The 27,090-nt window shown below is 38.9% G+C and overlaps 1 protein-coding gene across 1 annotated transcript in view; it reads right to left on the reverse strand.

Annotated features, from left to right (window-relative positions):
- Positions 1-11,501: 11,501 nt before the first annotated feature.
- LOC134867416 (low-density lipoprotein receptor-related protein 1B-like) overlaps positions 11,502-27,090 on the reverse strand; it is a 265,089-nt gene continuing 249,500 nt past the window's right edge. Inside the window, 9 exon segments of the mRNA XM_063887959.1 lie at positions 11,502-12,736; positions 13,720-13,794; positions 17,448-17,598; positions 19,301-19,391; positions 20,424-20,500; positions 22,489-22,602; positions 25,698-25,802; positions 26,145-26,319; positions 26,855-27,016. Of these exon segments, the coding sequence (XP_063744029.1) occupies positions 12,596-12,736; positions 13,720-13,794; positions 17,448-17,598; positions 19,301-19,391; positions 20,424-20,500; positions 22,489-22,602; positions 25,698-25,802; positions 26,145-26,319; positions 26,855-27,016 (1,091 nt within the window). The 3' untranslated portion in view covers positions 11,502-12,595.

The raw sequence follows: 27,090 nt of genomic DNA on the forward strand, positions 1-27,090 counted from the left end.
TGATCTTTACCCCACTTGCAAAGAAAGTATTGCCAATTCAAAATGCTGTGAATCATCTTCAACTATGAACTTTTGAAATATTTACTTACATCTGTATTCCTTCTGTCTATATACCATTTAAAACCAATGGCAAAAAAAAAAAACATTGAGGGAGAACTCCAATTTGCGATGGTGCCTAGGCTAGGTACATACAAGAACAGCAGATACAACTATAACCAGTAGCAACAACTGAAATATACAATGTTTTTAACCAGCGATTAAAAAATGTTAAGGGTCTATACCAGTACAATATTGAACAGCATTTATGTCATATTCCAACAGTTTTATAGATTATATTGACACATACAAAAGTCAGTAACATCGAAGCGCATCTTTTCACTACTCTACATAGCAATAGTATTGTAGAAAGAAATGGCAGCCATTTTGAAAATACCCATTCCTTATCATTCCATTTACAAATCTAGGCATGGATTCAAACTGGCTTCTCTATGGCTGAGCCCTGTTTAACACAGCAGACATAAAAAAGGTATTCTACAACATGAGGACAAAAGGGAAACAGTGGTTGGCCTTTCTAGTACTTTAGCCTCTGGTTGTTTGGAACAATTGCTGGGACTGGAACACAGTTGCTCAGAGGGGACTGGAATCATGTTTCTTGGCTGTTGGGCCTTAACAACTGCTCCAAATTGTTGTCCCTCAGCACAAATGATGAAATAAAAACAAACCACCTTAGTCTTAGCGAAAAGCTGGCCTCAGATGCTATGCCTCAAGCAGGTTCCAATCAGGAAGACAGGCAGAGGTGAGGGATCCGCCCCGTTTTATAGACTCTGCTTTTCTTCAGGGTCCTAGTGCATGCCCTTAATCTGCTTCCCATTCTTTTTCCCACTTTGTTTATTTTCTTTCAAAGGAGCACACAAAGGGATATACTGCACATATTTGGATTTTCAGAGTCATTTTCTCAAATTATATTTTGTACTCTTGTAAATATTTGTCTATTTCTTTATTCTAAAAATGTTTTTAGCTCCTGTTTACAACTGACTTTTCATTGCTATGTTCATACATGAAACATTGCACAACAAAGCAACTTGTCAGGGTTTGGGGAAAATAGGACCCAAGTGCAGTAATAAGGAGGGGGTATACAAGGTAGAACGAAAAGCAAGCTTTTATTTATAATGATTGAGGACACAGGTAAAAGTACAAAACAGGGAAAGTAGCAAAACAAAACTATAACAAACCGGAAAGACGCAGGTGGACAAGGGAGGGCTGACAAGGGATATCCAGAACATGACAGGGAACAGACTCACCTGAACAACAACGACAAAACAACAAGGAACACAAGGGAAGACAAGACTAAATATACAGGGACTAATCACAAGACAAGACACAGCTTGGGAGGGGAGGAGAAACACAAGGGCAACAGGTGACAACAATGAGACAATCAGACACAGGAAGGCAAACACAGGAAGTGACACCAGACAAGACACAAGGAGGAAGATACATTTCAAAATAAACCTCAACAAAACCAAACACAACCCTATAATCATGACAAAACTTCCTTTATAAACCTACTTTGTTAAACCACTGTGACTTTATTTCTGATTCTGATATCTGGTTTAAGCCTGCACCCATGGCAATAAAGGCTGCAAACTGCACAGGGAACAACCCCAAGATAAGAAAGACATCTAAAATCCGTGGGCTTTAACTTTAAAATGTTCACATCCACATTGACAGATCCAAACAGATCAGAAGATGTCTTTTACCTGTTTGTTTAAGCCTAAAGCCCCAGAGACACAAACGTACATTGGGTTCTGTGAATTGGAGGAGCCATGGGCAGGAATCTCAATTATCTAGGATCCACACTGCCGGGGAACAAAATTAAACTGAACTTCCTCTGACCGTCACCCCTCATTTTTCTCGCAGCAGAAAGGGTCAGGAGCTCCGGCACTTTCTACCATGCTGTGGAGCTCAAATATCACACAGAATCCAGGGTGAACTCAACATCTGCTACCACAGCAGGTTTGTGCCGTTTGTAGGCTGGCAGGGGCTTGTGCGACTGACACAAAGTGGATTTAAACCAATAGGGCGATTATTACTGCAGCCAGGCAGAGCTCGGACTTGCCAAATGTGGCCCAGGCAGGCTGCTGTTTCTGTTCAACATGAGCCTTCAAATTCTCTCATTCTTTAAGGCTACCCTACAAGGCTCGAGATTGGGCAGCAAAGTAGTAATTTGGCATCTATAATTGGAGAGATAAACGTAAGCCCTGAGCTACTTTTGGAGTGTTAATGGGATTTTGTCCCACTGTTTTGTATGAATGTGTTTGCAGCAAGGACTACACCTTTCACTATTATGTGCTATCGTATATATCCATCAAACATAACGGTCCATGGAGGTGGTCATTCTGTGACTAATATGTCAGACGTAAATGAGTGCAATCCCTCCAGCCATGCATAACTGGCCGTATCAGAACAAATAAGGTATACTGACTCCTCGGTTCCAGTCCAACACTTTCCCACCCATATAGTATATTGCTGAGGTAGGGAACAATTGTTCTGCTGCACCCCCTCCGTCCCTCCTTCCTCTTTTCACTTTCCCTCTTCTAATTCAGTATATCTGAGAGGCAGTCTGCAGGGAGGAGGAGAATGAATAGAGAGGTGGAGACAGTGGCTATTTTCCAATGCACACCGTGGCTAATGGCTGCAGTTAAGATGGTAACATTAAGCTGTTAAATTAACCTTTCATGTCACTGTGGCCATGAATAAATTGTATATATCTGGTCTAACTAAGTGATCTGACACAGTATCATGGTAAAGTAGAGGCCAATTCAAAGGTTCAAAAGGTTCAACGGTTTTATTGGTCATATGCACAGCAGATACAGCGTATATGTTGGCAACGAAAATCTCATATACCAGGCTCCTCCAACAACTCAACATACACAGTGCAAATAAGATAAATAAAATAATGCAACAGTTAGGCAAGATTAGCATAGGAATAGGGACAGCTGTGTTCAAATGTCCTTTCTAAAGTTTCTATAGTCACTTTATTGCATCGCTTGTTTATTTTCACTGCTTAGAATCATCTGGCAATGTAACATACAGAGAATAGAGTTGTTGAGAGAAACACTTGCCAGCAAATAAAAAAGTAAAACTCTCTTGTGATTAAAATAACAATAAAAAAGGAACACCAGGCAACTATAGATGTTATTCTTTCCATATACAAAGGCAGTGTGTTGCTCAATGTCCACTTACTCGACTACTTAAAATGTCTTTGGTAATTTTTCTTTTTCATCGCACCTTTTGTGCCATTTTCATGGGCCTCCATCAACGGTCATCTAAAAGAATTCTTGGAATTGTTGTCACCAGTTTTGCATAAAGGTTAATTGATTTAAAAATTCAAACTAACCACTACTCAGAAACCGATTGCGAACTCAACACATCAAATTTGGGAATCCATGGGAGAGCATTTCTTTTTTTGGGTCCAAAAATATTCAGTACTTTCTGATAAATGGGTTTCTTTATGTTAACAGCAGCTCAACAAAGGAAAACCAAATGTTGGTTATGAGTTTGTTCTTCCCACCACAATGGTTATATATATGTTACTTTCTTTTTTGAAGTACTTTGTGTTCATCGACTTCGTTCATTAACAGATGTCATTTGCTCAGAAAACAAACTCATGTTGTGAGTATTGGTAGGTATAAGTAGAACAGAACAGAGAACCAAACAACTAAACTTAAAAATCTAATTGAAATAAACAATCAAATAAAATATATTGCTAATAAAAAATGTTAACACCAATATATTTACAGTTCAATTAAAGCTGGGATCACACTATCTTGTTATTATGCTTTCCGGTTGCTTACCCTTGTTTCAATTCATATAGTTCATACTGTGGTAAAAAACAAAAACTAAAGGAGGATTTCATACTTTCATACACATATTTATACCCAGGTATTCCCAAATGAACACCTACTGCTATAAACATATTCATACATGTGCACATACTGTAGGTGCAGTCATACAATATGCAGGTAAGCAGAACTGGACAAGAAAATCGTTGTTCAGTTATTGCATGTCAAATGAACAAACACACATTTGTTGTAGTTTATTTTTCTTGACATACACAACAAAACACGGAACTATTGTAATGGAAATGCAATGTTGGAACACTCAATAACCATGAATCACCGCTGCAGACTGTCCTCATGTGGTAGAACTGTCAGCACTTAGCGCCTCGGTGCTCTCCAAGGTGCTGATCCTGCTGCTGGGAGCTGTCCAGAGTGCTCTCTTCTTTCCCTGGGGGCTTCCTGCCAAATCTCCTGAGGCTTTTCTTTAGTGTGCTGCCCTACATTTGCACTCACTGCATTCTCACAAGAAATGTTTTAATTGATACTCAATTACATCTATTAGTACATTTTAGAGGCGTATTTATACTAAAAACACTACATTAACTTCATTAAAAGGTTCAGATATATATCTTTTTTTTCTTTGATAGTTAATATGGCCGACTGCTAGCTTGTGGAAGATGTCCTTATTAGACATACACGCCTGAATTTAATGCACTAATGTGATGATACAAGAAAAGAAGAACATTATTACCCTGCTTAAGTAAATAACGTTTGAAGGGATAAACATTGAAGGGGTCTTCTAATGCTCATTTTCAGGTTCAAGGATGCAAGTAATGGCAGTTGAAATTTATAAAATCATATGGCACAATCTATTCTGGCTTTTAAAATCACATATATTGTTAAATGTGCATCGCTAAGCGTGGCATTTGACAGCGCACGCCTTTAAGAGGACATACTCTGCTCATTTTAAGGCTCATGTTTGTATTTTGAGCCTCTTGTGGAGACAAAAAGGTCTTTATTTTTCTCATACTGCCCGTGCTGCAGCCCCTGTTTTCACCCTCTGTCAGAAACCAGAGCCCACTCTGCTCTGATTGGTCAACCGCTAAGAGATGTCGCCTATCACTAACTATGTGTTGGAGCGCAGGCCAATAGAAACTTGCGAGTAAAAAAGTGTTGTCGTTTTGGGTTGTGTGGGAGAGAAACTCCCTCTGGAGAACTTTGGGATTCAAGCCTTTGCAGACCATTTACATGCACACAAACACCGATAACACATTTCAATAAAAGGAAACCCCCCAAAAGCATAATAGGGCCCCTTTTACTGTACACACTTGGAATCAGCTGAATGGTAAACTGTTCAATGGCATTTTTTCATTTTGTATACATGTGAACGATTAACGTAAACTTATTTACTAAATGTTTATCGTTCACTTGGGAAAAAAAACATTTACCTTACTGTATACTATTGTATTCCATGTTGGAGTTACTAGTGGGTGACAATAGTACAAGTATAGTCACAGTAGGGATAATCTTTGTTTGCATTTTGCTTTTTCTTCAGCAAGAATGGGACTAAAGGTATAGAGGTCACAAAGATGCCCTGGGTCTGTATTTGTTTTAAAAGTGTATGTCAATTCTAGGTTGTTATTATTCATACTACCAAGGGCAGATATGTGCACATTTAAATGCACATGTCTCTATGTATGTATGTATCATAACTCTTGTGTATTATACATTGTGCATTTTCTGTATACATCATTTCAAATAACTTTGTTTTACCTATTTGCATCCCCAGCATATGCAACCTATAGCCATATATATTTCTGTTATGATTGTTTGTCATGTGTCTTGGGGGAAAAACAATTTCTGAGGAACTGTCCTTCAGAGGTGTCCTTCTGTGGTCACAGGTTACATACAGTGTGCATGCAAGAAAGAGTGATTGTTCTGGAATGGAAATAGCAACACTACTTTAAAATACTGAAGCCCCATAATGCCGTGAGAGTCCACAATGTCAGTGAAATACACAATACATCAAAGAATTGCCACAGGACCCTAACTACTTTTATGCAAATGTAACATTTATTAACATTGTTGTGTTGAACCAGGTTACTGAAATGAATGTCTCATGTATGTAAATGACACTAGGGAAAGAGTAGGTTATGTTGGAGCCTTTTTTGTCTTGTATAATCTTGTTTTGTTTGTCTGCTACTTTGTCTTTTGTTCCTTTTCTTTTGCTCTCTAAACAGCATTTTGTAATCTCTACATAGAAAAAAAGCCCTATAGTCAATACACTTGTCAAAGTGTCAGAATTAAGTGGAGAAAAATGCGCAGTACCCCTTCAGAATGCAGCCTTTCACACGGCTGTGATCAAGGACCCAGAGCATAGTTGTTGCAGAAACACAAAAGCTGCCAGAGGAAGAGTGGTCCCTCCCACAGATTTATTGACCAAGTTTACTGAAAGTGCAGCCTTCACCGTGGGGATTACAATTCAGCTCCATTTCCCCCCTTAATCCGGTCATTAGTCAAGGTTTGCGAGGACACTCAACATCCTCCACTTTTCAGCTGCATGAAAATAATTGTTGACCAACATTTTTAGAACAAAGGAAACACTCTTTAGTAAACAACAGCTTTCAGACACTACATACACGTGAGTTGGTAGAGCTATAGAATATATTTTACAGATCTATTTAGGACAGAGCAGAATTGTTCCAAAACACTCGGTAATACAACTGATTCATGAAGCATGTCGATTAAATAATTGTTCACCTGGATTAGTACTTCGTGGTCAGAACATCTACTCCCTATGCCCAACCTCCTGAAATACGATCTTAGCTCCATGTAAGTGTAAAACTCCTGCATTCAAAATCTTACTGAAGTAAACGTTATTGGCATCAAGATAGACTTTAAACAAGTTACTTATTTTACTTCATAGCCCATTTCAGAATCATGTACTATATTCAATTCCTGGAATATGAATACTGCTGCTAGACATCTTGAAGGGGCCCTATTCTGCTATTTGAAGTTCAATCCCAAAGATCACTCCAGGGGGAGTTTATCTCCCACACACCTGAACAGGGCCTCTTTAACCTTTAATAATATACAGTATAACAGATAATGTATTAGTTTATTCATGTTGTATTAGATAATCTGAACCTGGAAAGTAATGAGTAGCAAAAACTATCAGATTATTGTAGTGGAGATAAAAGTACAAAGTAGCAAAACATGGAAACACTATACATTGTTGCATCACAGCACTGAATTTGATACACATAATGGCAACATTCATGGGCCTTAAAATGTGGGGTCATTAGAGGTATCCATTATTTATCTTTTGTTGAATCTAACAACTCTTGTGATTTCATTCTGGATTTACATCAGTGAAATGTGCAGTAGTGCCATAACACACATTTGAAAGTTTGAGGATGAAGAAAAACCCACTTTTTTTTAAACAATGAACTTAAATATAAACGTTCTAGTCTCTAATATATAATCTTTTCAAGTGATGTGGGTATAAGCTTTTGTCAGTCAGGTGACGTTACATGCATTAGTGGCGAACATGTTATTTAGTAGCATAAAAGAGTTGCATAATGATCACTGTTATATAACTTATATTCTTAGGTCAAGGACAAAAAAAAGTAAAGCATCATGATTTGAACTTTGTCTTTTGGTTTCACACACAATACAAACAGCAGTCTCCTGGATAAAGTCATTGGTTTTGTTTACCCATTCATCCACCCCCACCTGTTCCTCTTTACTTAAAGCTTTATTGACAATGAGGTTTAGTTGCATAGTGACATAGGTTTTGGGAAACAAGGCTGCAAGCTATGATAAACTCAAATGGGATTGAGATTTTATTAGCTATGGAGGTAAGTTTTCATTTTTTTCCATCCCTCCATTTTTCCTCCATCTAGTTACTCTTACAGTCTCTCCCCCTTTCAATGGAAACAGAAAAATAACCAACTTTCCTCAGTGCAGGCTGTAGCATGCAGGAGCAGCTCTTTATAATCTGAATACGACTCCTGCTGATATTGATTCTGTCCGAGAGATGAGCCCTCTGGGTTTTTCTGATGTTTATGCAGGAGAATGGTGATGCTTGCTAAGTGGAAAAGAGACAATAAATCAATATGCAATGTGAGGGGAGGGGAAAGCAAGGCATCTTTTAGCTCAGGATGAGTTTTCAAATTTGAGTTTGGTTTTCTTTTTGATACACTTTTGTGGCGGAGTGAGGGGGAAGCAGCCCTTTCCTTACTTTTCCGTCTTCAGCTGAGATCCATCACTGCTGACCTGGAGGTCTTCATTAGCTGAAGGCTGTGGTATGGAAGAGAGCCTGGGGTGAATTGCAATGCAGTGTGTGTACACGCTCAACAGTAAACAATTCCAGTTTGGATACTGGTGTGGAGATTCAGTTAAAGTGTGTCAGATCCTTTTCCTACCTGCTCATACTACATTTGTGTGAAAAGTAGGAATATCTTAACTGAAAATCAACTTTTTATAGAATCACTTCAAACTGATGATTATCACCCATTTATGAGGTGCATGTTTTGTAAGATTTCGGCTATAGCCCAATCAACACCACTCGAATTGCCAACATACTGCCTGTTGTGCTCTGTTTGAGGGAAAGTAAAAAATCAAGTTTTACCAAAAAAGAAATACTCCAGTGTTGAGCTTCGAGTCCCACTGTTTGAAATCAGCCTGTGAAAACAAACACATTTAGCAGTGTCATTAGATGACATAGAGAAACAATTTAGAAAGTAATTTGGCTTTGTGTCAACGTGCGGAAAAAAACATCTATAAGAGGTAAAGTGCTCTATAACTTACTGTATATATAAGCAGTCAAAGGGATGTAATAGTTATACAGATGGAGAACAGAATACCAATAAAAGTACGTTACATGGCTTGTTTTGATACGGGATAAGAGAATTCTGACTACAGAAAGTCAGAATTCTGACTTTTTGTAGTCAGAATTCTAACTACAGAAAGTCAGAATGAGGAAAAAGTGAAAATGATTTTTTCTCAGAGTTCTGAGATGTTTTCACAATCTGACTTTAATCTCATAATTTTGCCTTTTTTTCTCATAATTCAAATGTATTCTCGAATCGTGACCTTGTTCTCTAATACTGACCTTAATCTAATAATTCAGACTTTAATCTTAGTACCAAAAAAAAAATATATATATATATATATACGTTTTGGTCAAATCTAAAACAGAAAACTCCCATTTACCGATTCCTCTTCTGTATGTAGATAATCTTAACATTATACTCATTGTTATTAAGAGTTTCGTTTCCTGATAACTACTCCCTGTTCTTAACCGGCAGATGTGAAACAGAGAGCTGGCAATGGTGTGCTTTACACAAGTTAAAAAGTATTTCAGATAAGCAAATCATATAGTTATTATCATTGAAAAACTTGACATCATTGTAATTATTAGTATTCATAACACCTCTACAGCAGGCATTTTGTTCTAAGTAAAAACACTATTTACTGCATCGTTCCATGACTGTTCTCACATTAAAGTCATGTTTTGGTTTTAAATCAAATAAAAGTGCATATGCTTATATAAAAGGCTGTGGCGCTATGCCAGCATGTTAAAGGGTAAGAGGGAATGCTTTCAGGCAATCAGTGTAGCTTAAATCTTGAATGCTTTGCACAGGCACATAAATGATCTTGTTTTCAACAGAATCACTGTGATAAAAATGATTGAAACAATACAAAAAGTAAAAACATATCCACAAAATGCAACTTTTTCATATTCATAATTCATATTCCTTGTTTAGTCCTTTGTCTGGATTGATTCAGAGAGTTTCGGCATAAGCATTATATGCATAAACTCATAGGTATGCAATACTGCTTTCAGTATTCCATGAATCTGCTACGCTGCTGCACACATATAAACAGTTCCAACATGTTTGATTGATTGCTGACAGCCAGAGTCATATCTCTTATAATTTAAAAAAAGTCTAATAAAGATACTTTAATTATTGCTCCACATAGAAACACTAAGTCTGCTGCACAGATGGATCATCAGCGTTGTTGTTATAGAGAAGACAGTGGGACGTGTGAAACCGGGTTTCAATGATTAAGGTTAAGCCTGCACAACAACAGTGTGACAGTGATAGTGGGCGTTACACCTCCGTGTGTCAGAACAGCTTTATTTGCGGGAGCCGCGTTATGAGTGCAGAGCAGCAGCCTTTGCAAGTACCGTAATTTCCGAACTATAAACCACTACTTTTTTCCCACGCTTTGAACCTCGCGGCTTATACAATGACGCGGCTAATTTATGGATTTTTCCCGCTTTCACAAGCTTCATGCCGCCAAAATGGGATTTTGAAAAAAAATACACAAAAAACTGAGCAGCATCCTGATTACGGTAGTCATTTTGTCACCCTCATCATGGCAAAGACACGGAGAAATGCATATGATGCAGCTTTCAAGTTGAAGGCGATCGATCTGGCAGTTGGAAAAGGAAATACCGGTAGGCACCTTCGGCTTATAGACATGTGCGGCTTATTTATGCACAAAATACATCTTTTTTTAAATTCAGTGGGTGCGGCTTATATTCAGGTGCGCTTAATAGTCCGGAAATTACGGTAATTGTTTGCAATGATATGCACTTTAGAACCTTAAACCCGATGAATGGACGTATTTTAAAGAAGTGCTCTTTGGGAGTTGAAGTTAATTTGTTCAATGTGGTTAACAAACACAGACTTGAACTCTTGACTTTCAAAAAACAGTAGCTCATGTTTTTTGCTGGTGACTCACCCAGGAGAGTTTGATGTCCATCCCAGCCTACAAAAAATGTTGTTCCATGCAATAATTTATTCCAAAAATCTCTATATTCACAACTAAAAGGGTTCATGGTCAAATGTGGTAGTGCAGGAAAACAATAAATAATACAACTTTTATCCTCCAAAGACTACTATCATAAAAGGGATTTGGATGTAAATTGGCAACATGTGAAACAAAGGAAAGCTCAATAGGCACAGAGAAATTAACGTGTGATTCATTTGAAAGAAACACTGCATTTAATTTCTTAGCCACAGTTGAAGCAGTCTTCAACAGCTATGCAGCGATTCCTCTTCATCTCAGTAAACTAGCTTTCCTTTATCCAAGAAAAACATGTCCGCTTATAACCACAAAAGTTTTTTGATTTGTAGAAAATCCATAAAAACATGGACTCGTACATTTTTGAAATGCCCCCGTGTCATCTCAGCGGATTTCACTGGCTTTGTCATTGCTACAAGGCTTTACAGGCGAAGGCAATTAGGGAAGCTGGAAATGGTGGCATCTACTCCTACCATCATCAAAATGTGTCGGACCGGGTGTGCTGGCAGATCCCGCCAATAGCTCGGATAGATGGAGAAAGGGCAAAAGTGCCGCTGCCTCCTCTGGTTGCCATGGCGAGGAAGGAGGTGTGGAGAGACAGCCATTGTAAGTAAAGTAAAAGGAGAGTGAATTATCATTCAGCAGGTGGCACCAATGCTGGCAACACCACCAAGTAATGAATGGTATTGGCCTGCCTGCACACACAGGGAGGACAATAATCTCCCATCAGCCACCTTCCTCTGCCCAGCAGGTAAAAGACCTCACACTGATTGACTTGTCAGGTCGGTAGGCATGTGAAGCACGGAAACATAACAACTCTGATCACGTGTTGAACACCAGGCAGAGTTTTGAGGGAGGGACAAAGAGTGGAAATAAGCCCCCTTTATTCAATATCGATTTACATTTTATATAAAAATTACTTACATTTAATACATTTCTTCAAAATACAAGCAGCCAAACAACATACAAATCAAATACAAAATTATAAAATTTCTTATATTTATCATCTTTCTTTTTCCAAAGTAACAGATGTGTTTATATTAATAACCTTTTCCGTAGCCGTGGTAAATATCTTCCTTGTCTACATATTTAATCCATCTGTTGATATATGAGACCTAGAAAAATATGGTATTCAGTATCTGTCTTTTCAGCGTACAGTACGGTATCTGGGCATCTGATCGGAGAACATTCAAGGTGGGCTTCAATATCTTTCACCAAAAAAGATAAGTTCATGTGGTTTATATTAATGTAGAAACAGGGCATGTGAAGTGGGAAATCCAAGGAAATGGAAACGCTGTGTAATTACATATTGTGTGACAAAGATCATGTCGATAGTATGGCATTCGCTGGAAATCCAGTCAGTAGATCCGTCAGGTACCGAGGTAAAAATGAAAAGGACAAAACTTCAAAAATATGATGCGTCACTGCTCAATTGTGAAGCTTTGTGGTCCTCATGTCCTATGATGTGTAAAACAAGAAAAAGAACCAAAGAACCAACCCCTAACTCTTCTCTACGAAACTAACATTTGTTCAGAAAAATTGAGCCAACCTGCCATCCTTACCTTCACAAAACTGTCCATATTCCACCCTAAACTAAAAACAGGTATGGGTACAATTTTTTAGCATTGCATTTTTAAGGTTTAAACTGTGCACGAGTGTGGCTTATGGGTGTTAATAAAGTTTTTGCAAATCAGCAGCTTTACTTCAGTGTCACACAGTATACAGTACAGCGCTGTATAACTTATGTCGGACAAACATTAGAAAGCAAAAACAGTAAATGGAAAATAAATCTCTTCAGCACACCAACAAGGACATTATGCTGATGCTAAACCGGTTGGACCTAAGAGTCTTGTAGGAAATAGAAAAGTCTTCTTTCCACCTTCATATTATATATTGTACACTGTGGTAAAAAAAGGAGTACAAAGTGTAAAGTTAGGCTATGCGGCGGTTTCATGAATTGTCCCCTCCAGTTTCTTTGGGAGTAGCTCTCTCCTCTCGTCAATACTGATGACCGGCTTCCGGCAGTTTTGCCCGTCGATATAGATCTTTGCATACACCGGGTTGGAGTAGTTCATTGGCTGTGAGGGAAGGGAAGCAGATCAAATATATTTATTTATCAAAGTTACTTTAGAACAGTAGGAGACTTAAAGCTGCATTAATACAATGTGTTGTTGTTTTTGCACACATTTTAGAGTGTTGTGGAAGATGTTAGTTAGCATTTAAATAAGAGCACATCCACGTAACAGCATCATTATCCATTTGGAGTCGTGTTATGTATACCTGACACATTTAAGGCAAAAAGGCACTCTTTTTTTTTAGCTCTGTTTTGGTCCCCACTACCTGATAAAAAGGCTAAATACTTGTATACGTCTGCTACTGTAGCTTTTTAAATGCAGGTGACGTAAACATTGGTTGCCTGCTTGTTTGCAGACAAGGTGGATTAGAGCGGTTTGCTGGCTACTTTGGGAAAAACCAAGACAAATAGCTAAATATCTAATGGGAACTGTAGAGTCACACTAATGGGTTTGACGCTGCACACAACCATACAGTTTAACATTACACAAGGCCATTTGAGCCAATGTTAATAGAAGAAAATAGTGATTAATGCAGCTTTAAGTAAAGTCCACTGGGATTATCAAGGTGTAAAAAGTGTCTTTAAGCAGACAGAAGAAAAAAACAGAAAGAAACAAAGAGCACAAGTAAACCATGCATGATTCCTTAGCAAGCAATGTGGTAACAGACAGAACATGCAGATGGAAGTACATTAAAACAGAAATCCAGAAAACAGAAAATTGCTTTATTCTAAAGCAGTAATAGTTTAAATATCTTTTAACACTTCTTTGACATAAGCAGTAAAGTAGCAAAAGACCAAAAACTGTCTATTGCTACTTTAAGAGCTGATGTATAGAACATCTAAGATTTCGTGAAAGTTATCTTGACTCACAGATAATTATAACAAATTGTTTCAAATATTCACCAGGTAAGTGCACACAAGGGTGCCTACTTGAGGATGAATTTGTGTTGTGGATGGCAAACACAAATTAAAGTTTGGAAAATTCACCTGTCCAGGGATTACCTCCTTGGGCACAGAATTTATGCCCAAGGTGTGAGGGTCACTGGATTTTACACACCAGCCCTGCAACACAACAGGCACCAAGTCTGTTTAAAAGTTACAAACACAGCTAACACCAAACACATAATAATGCTATGTACAGTACTTCTAGCTAAAGGTTATTCCACTGTTAATAAACTGAATAAAAATGCTCTGAGGTAAAGACGTGAGTCAGGGACTCAGTGACTGTAGTAGAAATCAGAAGCTAGTTTAAATTCAAGCCAGTGTGCCTCTGTTGGAAAAAAAAGAAACAGCCAGATTGGACTGACAATAGCAGATGTCAGAGTTGGCAGGGCAAGAAGCAGTGGCAATAAGCTTGAAGCTCTAGCAGGTGAGCTAGATAACAACATCAGTGACGGTGTTATGATTCATTTGATATGCTGAGTGTTAGTGCGAGGTTGAGGATCATGTACAGAATAAATCACAAACCGGATGAAAAGTCATCTTGGTTCGTGGCACTTGGATATACATGCACACTACTCTAGACAGCTTTTGCTAAATCTCTACAACACTTGAATGGTATGATTCTATTTGTTCATCCCAACACCAGATATCACACAGGAATTACATTTTTATTTTCTGGTTACACAATGCTTACCATGTTTTTATACACGTGACCGTTCTTGGATTGAGATAAGCAGGTGTAATAAGTATGGCATCAATTAAGGCCAGTTCAATCAGCCCCTCCTATTCCTTTACAAGCACTGCACTGTTTATCAAGGATGCATAAAGGGACGTGATTGCATATGGCTACTCCAACCTAAATTCCTAGAAAATGTTATAAAGCAATTAAAAGGCATATGTTGCTTGATTAAATTATGCGTCTTAAACTTAATGAGCATACTGACGGATTCACCAAAGCTATATATAAATACAGTTTATGTGTTCAGCTGACTTTTATTCCAAGACAGTTGACTCAAAAAGACATAACTTCCTTTCATCTTAAACTGCAATATGTATTTTACTTTTCCTTAGTACATTGGAAATGTCGAACAAAGGCAAAATCATGTTAATTTTTCATGCAGTGAAAATCAGTAACAGTGATTACAGTCATTCAGCAAATAATGCAAACAATATCAAGTGTTTTTAAAGGCATCACAAATCTTGAGACAGAATCATTTCTATAGTGATCAAGTGCTCCACTTAAGTTGAAAATTGAAAAGTATTGGAAGAAAATGCTATAACTATTTGTATGTTATGCAATGATATAGAGTAGTTTATTCTCCTCATTTGTATTTGAACTACAGTAGTCTTTATTTCATGTATTTTATATAACATTACTGTTCTGCATATATATACAACTCTGGAAAAAATTAAGAGACCACTCCACATTTTTCTTAAATCTTTATCTCTACATGTATGACAGTCATTCCAGTGTCTGTTGAATTCCAACAAAGAGAAAACAAATCTGAAGTTTAGAGAATACAATACAATTAAATAATAATAATTCAACCCAAATATATACAGTGGGGCATCGTAGGTACACCTCAACTATGAGAGACAAAATGAGAAAAAAAATCCACAAAAATCACATTGTCTGATTTTTAAAGAATTTATTTTCAAATTATTGTGGAAAATAAGTATTTGGTCAATAACAAAAGTTCATCTCAATACTTTGTTATATACCCTTTGTTGGCAATGACAGAGGTCAAACGTTTTCTGTAAGTATTCACAAGGTTTCCACACACTGTTGCTGGTATTTTGGCCCAATCCTCCATGCAGATCTCCTCTAAAGCAGTGATGTTTAGGGGCTGTCGCTGGGCAACACGGACTTTCAACTCCCTCCAAAGATTTTCTATGGGGTTGAGATCTGGAGACTGGCTAGGCCACTCCAGGACCTTGAAATGCTTCTTACGAAGCCACTCCTTCGTTGCCCTGGCGGTGTGTTTGGGATCATTGTCATGCTGAAAGACCCAGCCACGCTTCATCTTCAGTGCCCTTGCTGATGGAAGGAGGTTTTCACTCGAAATCTCACGATACATGGCCCCATTCATTCTTTCCTTTACACGGATCAGTCGTCCTGGTCCCTTTGCAGAAAAACAGCCCCAAAGCATGATGTTTCCACCCCCATGCTTCACAGTAGGTATGGTGTTCTTTGGATGCAACTCTGCATTCTTTCTCCTCCAAACACGACGAGTTGAGTTTTTACCAAAAAGTTCTATTTTGGTTTCATCTGACCATATGACATTCTCCCAATCCTCTTCTGGATCATCCAAATGCCCTCTAGCAAACTCCAGACGGGCCTGGACATGTACTGGCTTAAGCAGGGGGACACGTCTGGAACTGCAGGATTTAAGTCCCTGGCGGTGTAGTGTGTTACTGATGGTAGCCTCTGTTACTTTGGTCCCAGCTCTCTGCAGGTCATTCACTAGGTCCCCCCGTGTGGTTCTGGGATTTTTGCTCACCGTTCTTGTGATCATTTTGACCCCACGGGGTGAGATCTTGCGTGGAGCCCCAGATTGAGGGAGATTAGCAGTGGTCTTGTATGTCTTCCATTTTCTAATAATTGCTCCCACAGTTGATTTCTTCACACCAAGCTGCTTACCTATTGCAGATTCAGTTTTCCCAGCCTGGTGCAGGTCTACAATTTTGTCTCTGGTCTCCTTTGACAACTCTTTGGTCTTGGCCATAGTGGAGTTTGGAGTATGACTGTTTGAGGTTGTGGACAGGTGTCTTTTATACTGATAACGAGTTCAAAAAGGTGCCATTAATACAGGTAACGAGTGGAGGACAGAGGAGCCTCTTAAAGAAGAAGTTACAGGTCTGTGAGAGCCAGACATCTTGCTTGTTTGTAGGTGACCAAATACTTATTTTACCGAGGAATTTACCAATTAATTATTTAAAAATCCTACAATGTGATTTCCTGGATTTTGTTTTCTCATTTTGTCTCTCATAGTTGAGGTATACCTATGATAAAAATTACAGGCCTCTCTCATCTTTTTAAATGGGAGAACTTGCACAATTGGTGGCTGACTAAATAATTGTGCCCCACTGTACCTATAAATAACAAAACAAGAGACAATGATAATGCTGAAGTGGTCTCTTATTTTTTTCCGGGGCTGTATATACAAATGACAACTATGTGATATGCATCAGTAATAAAGACAAATAGAAATAGGATAAATACTAACTTGCACATAGTGATGTAGTCTAGGTCAAATTCATCACAAGTGCAAGTTATTATTTTAAGTTATTTCTATTTTTTGGTGGGAATACTTACTAATTATTTATCAATGATGCAGATCACATAGTTGTCAGTCTAAGAGGTTTCCACTTCAATGAGGGAAAACTGTTTAAGATTTATCTTATGTCCCATAATATAGTTTTACCTACATATAATATTAATAATAATAATTATATTGATCAATAGATTAAATCAACATTGATCTGAAAAACATAGTACATCAATGATTGAAAATGTGCTGACAGTAATGATGAATTATGAAATAATGGAAATACATAAACTACAGGTTTCTTGTAATAATGAAAACAGAATAAAAAATATGGCAAAAAATGAACATTTCTTAAACAATGTTAAGTTAAATTAGAAACTGAGCACATGTATTTTTTCAGTACAGTGGCAGTGATACACTGCCATAATGTTGCACATGCTTCTCAGGGATATACAGCGTTCTGTTGGCATTGCGGTTAGTTTAATATTAAGCACATATACCAACCTTGTGAGGGTCCAGCGTGAAGTTGGGTCTCAGCAGGCTGCCTGCATCAGCATGGTTGTCGTGGTCCACTTCATACATGTTGTATGATGGGTTCCCAATTTCCACATTTATTCCTCCGTTTGTCATGGGCTGCCTCTGGACTCGTTTTCCCCTGTGGTGCACGGAGCAAGGAATCATTAACATGATACTCAACATGCAGGTCAACATGCTGTGTTGAATGCTGAACTACAGTTCAGCATTCAACACCATTGTGCCCTCCAAGCTCATCATTAAGCTCAGGGACCTTGGGCTCAACAGCGCCCTCTGTGACTGGATCATGAGCTTCCTGACGGGCAGATCCCAGGCAGTGCGGATGGGGAACATCACATCCTCCACCTTGACCCTCAACACCGGAGCCCCTCAGGGTTGTGTGCTCAGCCCTCTCCTCTACTCCCTGTTCACGCACGACTGCGTGGCCACACACAGCTCCAACACCATCATCAAGTTTGCTGACGACACGACCGTCATCGGCCTGATCACAGACGGCGACGAGACGGCGTACAGAGAGGAGGTCAGAGCCCTGACATCTTGGTGCCAGGACAACAACCTCCATCTCAACGTCAGCAAAACAAAGGAGCTGATTGTGGACTACAGGAAGAGGCAGAGAGAAGCACACACACCCATCACCATCGACGGGACTCCTGTGGAGAGAGTCAGCAGCTTCAGGTTCCTCGGGGTTAACATCAGTGAGGACCTGACATGGACACATCACACCAGGGTCATATCCAAGACGGCTCGACAGCGGCTCTTCTTCCTCCGCAGGCTGCGGAAGTTCAACATGGACTCCAGGATACTCTGCAACTTCTACAGGTGCACCATCGAGAGTATCCTGACTGGCTGCATCACCGCCTGGTATGGCAGTTGCACCGCCCTCAACCGTAAGACTCTACAGAGGGTGGTGAAAACTGCTCAGCACATCACCAGGACGGAGCTGCCATCCATGGAGGACCTCTACACCCAGCGGTGTAGGAAGAAGGCCGGTAGGATATTAAAGGACCCCCATCACCCCAGCAACAATCTGTTCTGTCTGCTGCCGTCTGGCAGACGGTACCGCAGCATCCGGACCAAGACCACCAGACTCAGAGACAGTTTTATACCACAGGCTATAAGACTACTGAACTCCTGAGCTGTGTGAATGTCTACTCACATCTTTTTATAGTACACACATATATATATATAATATATATATATATATATTATACACATCTGCCATACATATCTGTTTATAGTACACATATCTATATATTATACATATCTGCCATACACATGTTATACATAATATATGCATCTGTCCATACCTCCTCATTCAACAGTGTAAAGTATTTAAATACTTTCAATGTATTCCACATATGTATATATTTCACATCCTCAAATCTGTATTGTTAATATTGTAAATATTCTTCTCTCTTTTTCACTATTTTATTTATCTTTTGCACCATGTATGTTGAGTTGTTGGAGGAGCACGCGACATAAGATTTTCATTGCCAACATATACGCTGTATCTGCTGTGCATATGACAAATAAAACCTTGAAACCTTGAAACCTTGTACAGCTCCACACAACAAATCACATCTCACTACTTGCCACACTTGGGTGTGCATAACTTTGCTTGGCAGAACTAAAAGCTGAATTATAATCAGAGGCTTAGCTCAGAGGTCAGGTGTTTTGCCGAACATATTCAAATAAACAACAAACTTTGTATACATAAAGCACAGACTTCCATTCATCTTTAAAGCTGTGTAGTTTTGGATCTCTTATCATCTGTTGCCACTTAGAAGCCTCTTTCTTATTTATATATTTATCAAATGACTTACCGTTGCCTCCTTCTGCAGATGTAAACACCTGCTACCACCATCACAATCAAGATTACCAGCAGGACCAGAGGCACAATGATCGCTATGCTTCCTGAGAGACACACAGAGGAGAGATGGTGTGGTGAGATGAGACACGATTGAAAGGATTCCAGATGGGCTCTGATAGTGACACACTGTATGTAACCATGCCTGACTGTGGCTTCAAAAAGGCCACTTTTTTTTCTTCCTCTCTAATGCTTGGTTGACTGAACACTTCCCTTTATTTACAGAACAGATGTCTATTACAAATGGGCTGAGCAGTAGCACTAAAGTAAATCTGCAGATTCTATAAAGACGTGAAACATTTAATTTTGAAAGCGTACATTAGAGGGAAATTAGTTGGCATCACCAAGGTATGTGGATTTATGTATTGTTTAAAAGTAGGCAAGTTTAAATGAAAAAAGGCGTGCGGCTATCGACATGAATCAAGCGATGTTTAATGCAGGCTACCTTGGCTGGTTCAGGACACTAAAGATATATTTCGGTTTAATCATTTATGAGGACTTTGCAGGGATATATTCAAGCATCCATAACCGCGCTGTCATTACAGCAATGGCATCTCTTTTGGTGCTTGTGGCATCGATGAGAGGGGCTTGTGATGAATACTTAAATCAGTTCTAAATGTGCTTAAAGGGAATTATTTTTACTCAACATTATAACCGGAGAGATTTAAATTTGTCTGAACTTCAACAGTTTTCCAGGTAAAATTTGGATAAATACAGACTAGTGGATACACTGAACATGGTATGTAGGGCCTTTCTTTAGGAGATGTCAATGTACTACTTAACTTTATTTGTAGAAGGACAACAGGCTGACGACAGCAGCTACTTTAATTCAACAGACGTAAATCTGCTGGGCATGGGCTTTTCTTTTCAAAAACTGGCATTATTGTATGGAGTTCAGGAAATATTTAGTTAAGGCGCCAGCCAGGGCGGAGTCCAATATGTCTGTTGATATTTTAAGAATGTGATAATTTCAGATGTACAAGTAATTTTGCAAATGTAATGCAATTGAGATGTTGTCGAGATGCCATATACACTTCAAAATACAGGAAATATAATAATTTGAAATTCCCAGTACTCACCTCCTCTGGTATTGTCCGATCTGCTGCTTTTAGGAGCGGGTCTCTCACACTGTGTTCCCGCCCAATTGGCTGAACACCTGAAAAAGGTCGAAACAAAGTAAAAATAAAGTCCCGTTAGAAATCCTGGCAGTAAAACTGCTGAAAAAACACCTTCACATGACGAACTACATTATGATGGGACCGTGGTTTACATATACAACACATTATGATTCAGTCTTGCTATGGAGTGCTTTGATTCAAACACAAACAAAACACCACCTGGAGAGAGATCACTAAATATATACATGTTGTGTCCACAAACAGTGTGTGGGAATTTACATGTTGAATATTCACTATGTAGAAATATCAAAGGATCACAGCGGGACAACAAGTCGTCATCTCATTTGTGTTCCAATGGGATCTGATGGGCATGATATATGACCCTTGTTAGAAGAGGTGATATCTAATTTCACACGACTGACGCAGATGGGTCTGTAAAGCATGAGCGATCTTGTGGGCGCGACTGGATGATGACAAAATGAAATTACTCTAAATTACATGCACTTTAAGAATCAGAACATTGGGCTATCAAAAATAAGAATGCAGCGCCATACATACGGGAAATGAATCACGCCCTCGTTGAACGAAATGTCACAGCGACATGAATTTTAATGGGATACTTGAAGCAACGGCGAGTTTGATCTCCTCTGGGAGGCGTACACGATGAAAGGACTAATTCCATAACAAATGAAGAAATTATTTTAAACTGTGTGGAAGGCATTGAAGGTAGACACCGATTACTGATGAGATGTTCAGCCTAGGAAGTTGTACGTGATGACTGGTCAGTAAAGAACATATTGAACTTGCTGTCATGCAAAGGTTGCAAATGCACACACTGAAGCCCAAACAGACAGTGTCACATTATAGTCCCCTCCCCCCCTGATTCCTGTGTGCATGAGATGGGTGGATGGGTGGCAGTGAGGGGCAAAAGTACATCATGCAGCAATTGATAATGTAATAAGAGCAACATCAGCTGATAACTGCCCAGAAAGTAATAAAGAGAATGAACAAAGAGTACTAATTAAAGGTGGTTAGCTTAGCCTCAATAAAAAAGCGCTAATTTGTGCCTAGTCATTGCTTAGAATAAACATTATAATTAAATTGTTATAAAAGGAATATTTTGGCATACATGAGAATACGTTTTTGTCTCATTTAGCTAATTTGTTTGATGAGATAATTAATAAAAAAAATGTTTTAACCGTACAACAGATTTAAAACTAGAGTCAGCCACTGATTAGCTTAGCTTAGCACAACAACTGAAAAATAGAAACAGCTAGCTTAGCGCTAGTGTCCAAAGGTTATACATATCCCAACCAGCACCTTTTAAAGGTCAAACACATATTTTTAAGACTTACTAACCTTATATAAAGAAAAATGAACAATGCAAATGTGATGTAATAATATTACAAATAAACCACTTAAAGGTAGGGCTATGGTAATAAGTAGGTTCACTTGTAGTCAGTATTACTACAACATAAACGGAGGATGTGAGAACACATTTTCTCTCCTGTTTAAATGCAAAGCTGTGAGTGTTACTGCTAAAAGGGCGAGTCAAAGCTCAAAGAGCATCACAGTGTTTGACAGCAACTTCAAAAGCTTTCTAATTACGGCTAGTTAGCTAACCTGTCATTACTGGAGCCCCAACAGGCCAGGGAAGTGTGACAAAACACATTTTAATCAAAATAGGAAGTCACAGTCCTAATTTACTAAGGACACACTCCAGTCACAATTAAATGGCTGGAAATAAAGACACAGAGCTGTCCAATAAAAATGTAATGCTATCATAATGTAGTTAAATAACCATGTCATTACACTGTCTTTCATAGTACGTTGTTTAACCTATTTATGATTGCTTTTTCATTACACTTATTACATGATAGGTTGCTACAAGGCAGTACTCAGACAAAGGGCCCATACAGTAAAGTGGACTGAGGCTGAAATGGAGCCAGATGGAGTTGGGGTGGTGGTGCGGACAAAAAGGTGTGAGTTAGCTCTGAATACAGCTTGAGAGGTGAGAAAGACCTACTTGCAGCGTGGTTTGTTAAGAGCTGTTAATGTGCACATCCCCTCATTCTGACAGAAGTAATCGCAGGGGTTGGCCAGCTCATCACAACGTTGGTTCTTGAACCCTGACGTACAGCTGCAAAACATTGTGTTGGGAGTGATAAAAGGGCCCAGAGAATATATATTGTTGAACTGTTTGCTGCATGATGAATGGAGATTGACAATCTAATCCCTTTAAGAAGCTTCAGTCGTAACATGTACGACAAGTAAGTCAATGTGTCTGCAGCAAGCAAATTAGCAAAGAAAATCAAACATGAACACAGCAATTTCACTGGTCACCAAGTGAGGGGGGGCATCTGCAAAAGAAGAGTCTGTTACAGTGGTCACACCTCTGAGATGTGTGTATAAGAGATAATAGAGATTTTTAGTCAATTAATTAGTTTTAAAAACAATACACAGAAGAAAAAATGTCACTTGGTTGCAGTTTAGGAATTCAAATGATATAAATTCAGAATATGTAAGATGTTTGATCATATATACATTGTACAATATACTACATTGGGAATATCACATATAACACAAATACAGAACACAAAACACAATCATATTGTAATGTGGACAGTTTAAAGTGGATGATTGCGAAAAGAAATGTGGCAAAAGGAATTTCTGGACTTAAATGTTTGAAGACTTAGGGACACCTGAAAGAATGACTCAAGGTCTTTTTTTGTTTCATGAATTGGGCTTAGTCCTGTCATTTTTGGTGACACACTGAAATGATGTTTTTTGTCACTGAAGAACCATATATAACACATCTGTGTACCTGTCTGTTTGAGCCAAGTGTATTTGCCATCCCTCTCCATCTCTCCCTCTACCACACACTTTCTGAAGATTGGCCTGTGACCTAAAGGAGCTATGCCACTGTTAGAGATAGCATGACGAGAGCTTGCTGGAAGTTCCTGCATTTGATGAAAAAGTCTAAAAAATAGTTGTGCGGTTCAATTTGATCCGGCCCTAAATAACTTATTTTCGTGGGACTGATGTTTGATCTGGACGGTGGTCTGCAGGAAGTTTTCACACCTGCAAATTTGGTTTGGATATATCAGAAAAGTCTGATAGTCTCCAGGGTACTTGCAGTGTTGACTGTTCTGCAGTTTGTTTGTAAACTTTCAAAGGTTAAACTGCCACTAAATTCAACTGCTGATCGTGGAATCTGTTCAGCAGGCAATCATATAATAAATCTGTTCGAGTCAAAGCGCTTTTTTGCGAATCATTTGGAAACCATGATAACACAAATGCAAGTATTTTCCCTGATAAGTAAAAGGTGTTTAAACCTCCGTGCTTATTTCTGACTCCATGTACCTTTACTGTTCATTAAGTCCAATTTAAAGTTTATGACGGCTATCCCATAGTAATAAGCTCTCAAACACAAACTGACACCTCTTTTTCTATCTGTGAGTGATTTTTCACAACATATGACTGATTTACAGTCCAATGATACTTATAATCATGTTTTTCTCATAATCAGTGGTGCAGGATAACATTCATTAGTTCATGTTTATAAAACGTATTATCTTCAATCCAAGTCAGTGGGATCAGTAAGCAGACAAAGACTCAAATGCAACAATGTATTCCCCTTTGTCCAAATCAAATGAACAGGTGTGAAAGCATCATTAAAATAGGAAATAATTGGAAAAAATATCCATACAGTGAGAGAAATAGCAACATACGACTTCCTCCGTCTAAACTTGAAAAACAGAACCATATTATGACATTACATTTGAGAAGAACATTTAAATTCAATTAAATTGGATCCTGTTTGCCTATTCCACAAAGACATCCTTAAAATGTACATCACAGTCACCTCGAAAGAATGTTATTCAGGGATTTATATAAAATGTAAAGTGATGAAGAAACATGGTGTCTCCTCAAGAGCATCTTTTCATCTGATAAAAAACTGACAGTGAACACAAAGTCCAAAGCCATCTTCTCAGCTACAGCATCAGATATGTGTTAAGACTGCAGTTTAAATTACTGTTGTGGTTTACTGCTGTCTTAGGTAGGTGTATTGATCTTACTGGCAAAAACAATTGCTGAAGTAAGTCCGATTTTCTGCAATGTAGGACAGAAAAAGAGCTGTTGTATAGTTAAAATGCTTCACAACAAGAATATTTAAGTATCTCTCAGTGAATAATGATGAGAGCTTAGATGTTCACCAGTTGTCTTGACTCTGCATTTAAAACATCTCTTTAACCAGTGTTAGTGTTTAATGCAAGCATTATCTTTACAATTGAAGCAGTTCTGCCATATGTGCTCATTTTTGGAAAGTTGGATAAAGTATGCATATACTCCGTGTATTAAGGGCAAACATTATGATTTCTTGACACAGACGTATCCATCATCTCACATAATCGCTGGTCTTTGCAGCAAATAATAAACCGCATTATCAAGATCTGTTAACCTTATCGAATAGGATGGGATCATTTGCATAGAAATTGATTCCATCCCTTGGAATTTGTGAATGATGACCGAGAATTTAAATTTAACTACAGTGGACAATGGGCAGTTAAAAAAATAGAGAGTTCCAATTTCCTCCTTGAAGAGATTTTTTACATAGCACTGCATATGATTACGGTTGAGGTGGTATTAATCTATGGGGCAGTGCTTTGAGTAGTCTTTCATAATAAGTCCCTCGGGTCTGCCTGCCAATCCTTTGTCTGTAACAGGTTTGTGCCGTAGGATTTCATGGCATGTTATTCAACTGACATATACCTCAACCCTCTTTTTTCTTAGGGTTTCTAAAACCTACTACTGGAGAGAGTCAGAGATGCCTGACATCAGCTCTTAACTGCAAGGAGGAACAGCGTGATATGTTCAGAATGGCAAGCTTTGAAGGGGCTTTGAAACCATTTTTATCTGCCTAAAAACCTTAAGCTCCAGTGAGGTGTCACAGCGTAAGATGGCGTACTGGCACTCAGCCCCCTGCTGGGCCATGGCCTCCACGCAGTGACATCAAACCTTCCCTCAACTTAAGGATTTCTTTCCAGAGGAAGACATCTACCTTGTTCTCCGAGCAGGGAAATTGTACCCGTTGGTGATTTTCAGTGTTGCATCTAAGGCCATGATTTCTGGGGCACGGAGCCGGCAATTGAATGGAAACAGTGAAAGTGTGGATAATAGTAATCTTTTTTTCTTTTTCCCCCACTTTCCTTCACCCATTAAGCAGTGACTTACTGACAGAAAGGCAGGTTGGTGTCGGGGTCCAGGTGACAGGTGCCTCCATTGTAGCAATATCCATCACACAGCTGACAGCTCGGTGCTATTCTGCCATTTGTGCAACTGGAGAGTGAAAAAACAATGGAATGCTAGCGACAAGCAGAAAACCACACTTTTATAAGAAAAAAAAAACGAGTCAGTCTCTGACATATGCATATTAATACAAAACGGGAGAGTTCTAATTCACTGACATTACCAGACACTAAATTGCTGTAGGGTGAGTGGTCTTATACATATTTCAGATTTAATCAAATCAATTCATTCAGCCTGTAGCCTTGAGATACAGCTACTGGAACCTGGGGATACACTGCAGAGCTGATGCTTCTTTATAAATGGAAAGGACTATGAAGCAGTATAGGAAAATGTACGAGGGGCAAGAAAAGAGAGAAGGTACCAAGCACTCACTTGCAAACCACATCCCCCGTATCCTCATTAATGAGGCAGGGAGCTCCATGGCAACGGAGACACTTGTCCACCTCGCACTTGTTACCCTCAAACCTGGCGGGACACACACACTCCACGTATCCGCTGCTGGAAAGTGTGCAGGCCTTGGAGTTCACGCAGTAGTGGTGACAGATGTCTGTTACAAAGTCACAGAGATAAAGAGAAAGAGAGAAGATAGCGCGTAATGAGAAACTGGGAACATAGTTTAAGCTGGTTTGATTGGAATTGTACAGGCCTTTTAATGGGACTCAATTATCCACATCAAATGACATCTTAGCCGCAGATGAAAGCATATCACCCCTTGGGTACGCGATGGTAGGAAAATACTAATGACGAGGAGTTGAAATTGTTTTCCACGCAAACCAATGAGACAAAGCAAAGGAAAATACATTATCACTTCAGCACAGAGACACCCGAGCATTGTTTGATTGTAGTATTTAGATTTTTGTTTATCTGCAAAGAGAGGAAAATGCAGTGAAAATACTTCAGGGGGTTGTTTTTGTTCCCAGTCTATGTCTTTGAAATGCTTATTTCTGTAGATGTTATGCAGCTTAACTCAAGCCAAAGAAAGCTTTGTGGTGACTGGTCTTACGGCTACACTTGAAATGCTAGTGGAAATCATACGTGCATAACCATTATAACTTTTTGTGTTTGCTATGGGCAGGACTTACGGTAGAGACAACGGTCCCCAGTATATTCTGCCATGCAGCGGCATACAGGCTGGTTCCCCTGAGTGACGTCGCATGTTCCACCATTCAAGCAGTAGTTGTCACAAATCCTCCGCTCACAGAAAGGCCCCGAGAAACCAACAGGGCAGCGGCATGTAGGCTTACCTGGGGAATAAAACAGAAAAGGAAAGATTAAGAGAGCATGAAAAGCACCAAAAACAATAGCTCATTGATCCTAC

Source organism: Eleginops maclovinus, chromosome 7, assembly GCF_036324505.1.
Source record: "Eleginops maclovinus isolate JMC-PN-2008 ecotype Puerto Natales chromosome 7, JC_Emac_rtc_rv5, whole genome shotgun sequence".
Taxonomy (NCBI): Eukaryota; Metazoa; Chordata; class Actinopteri; order Perciformes; family Eleginopidae; genus Eleginops; species Eleginops maclovinus.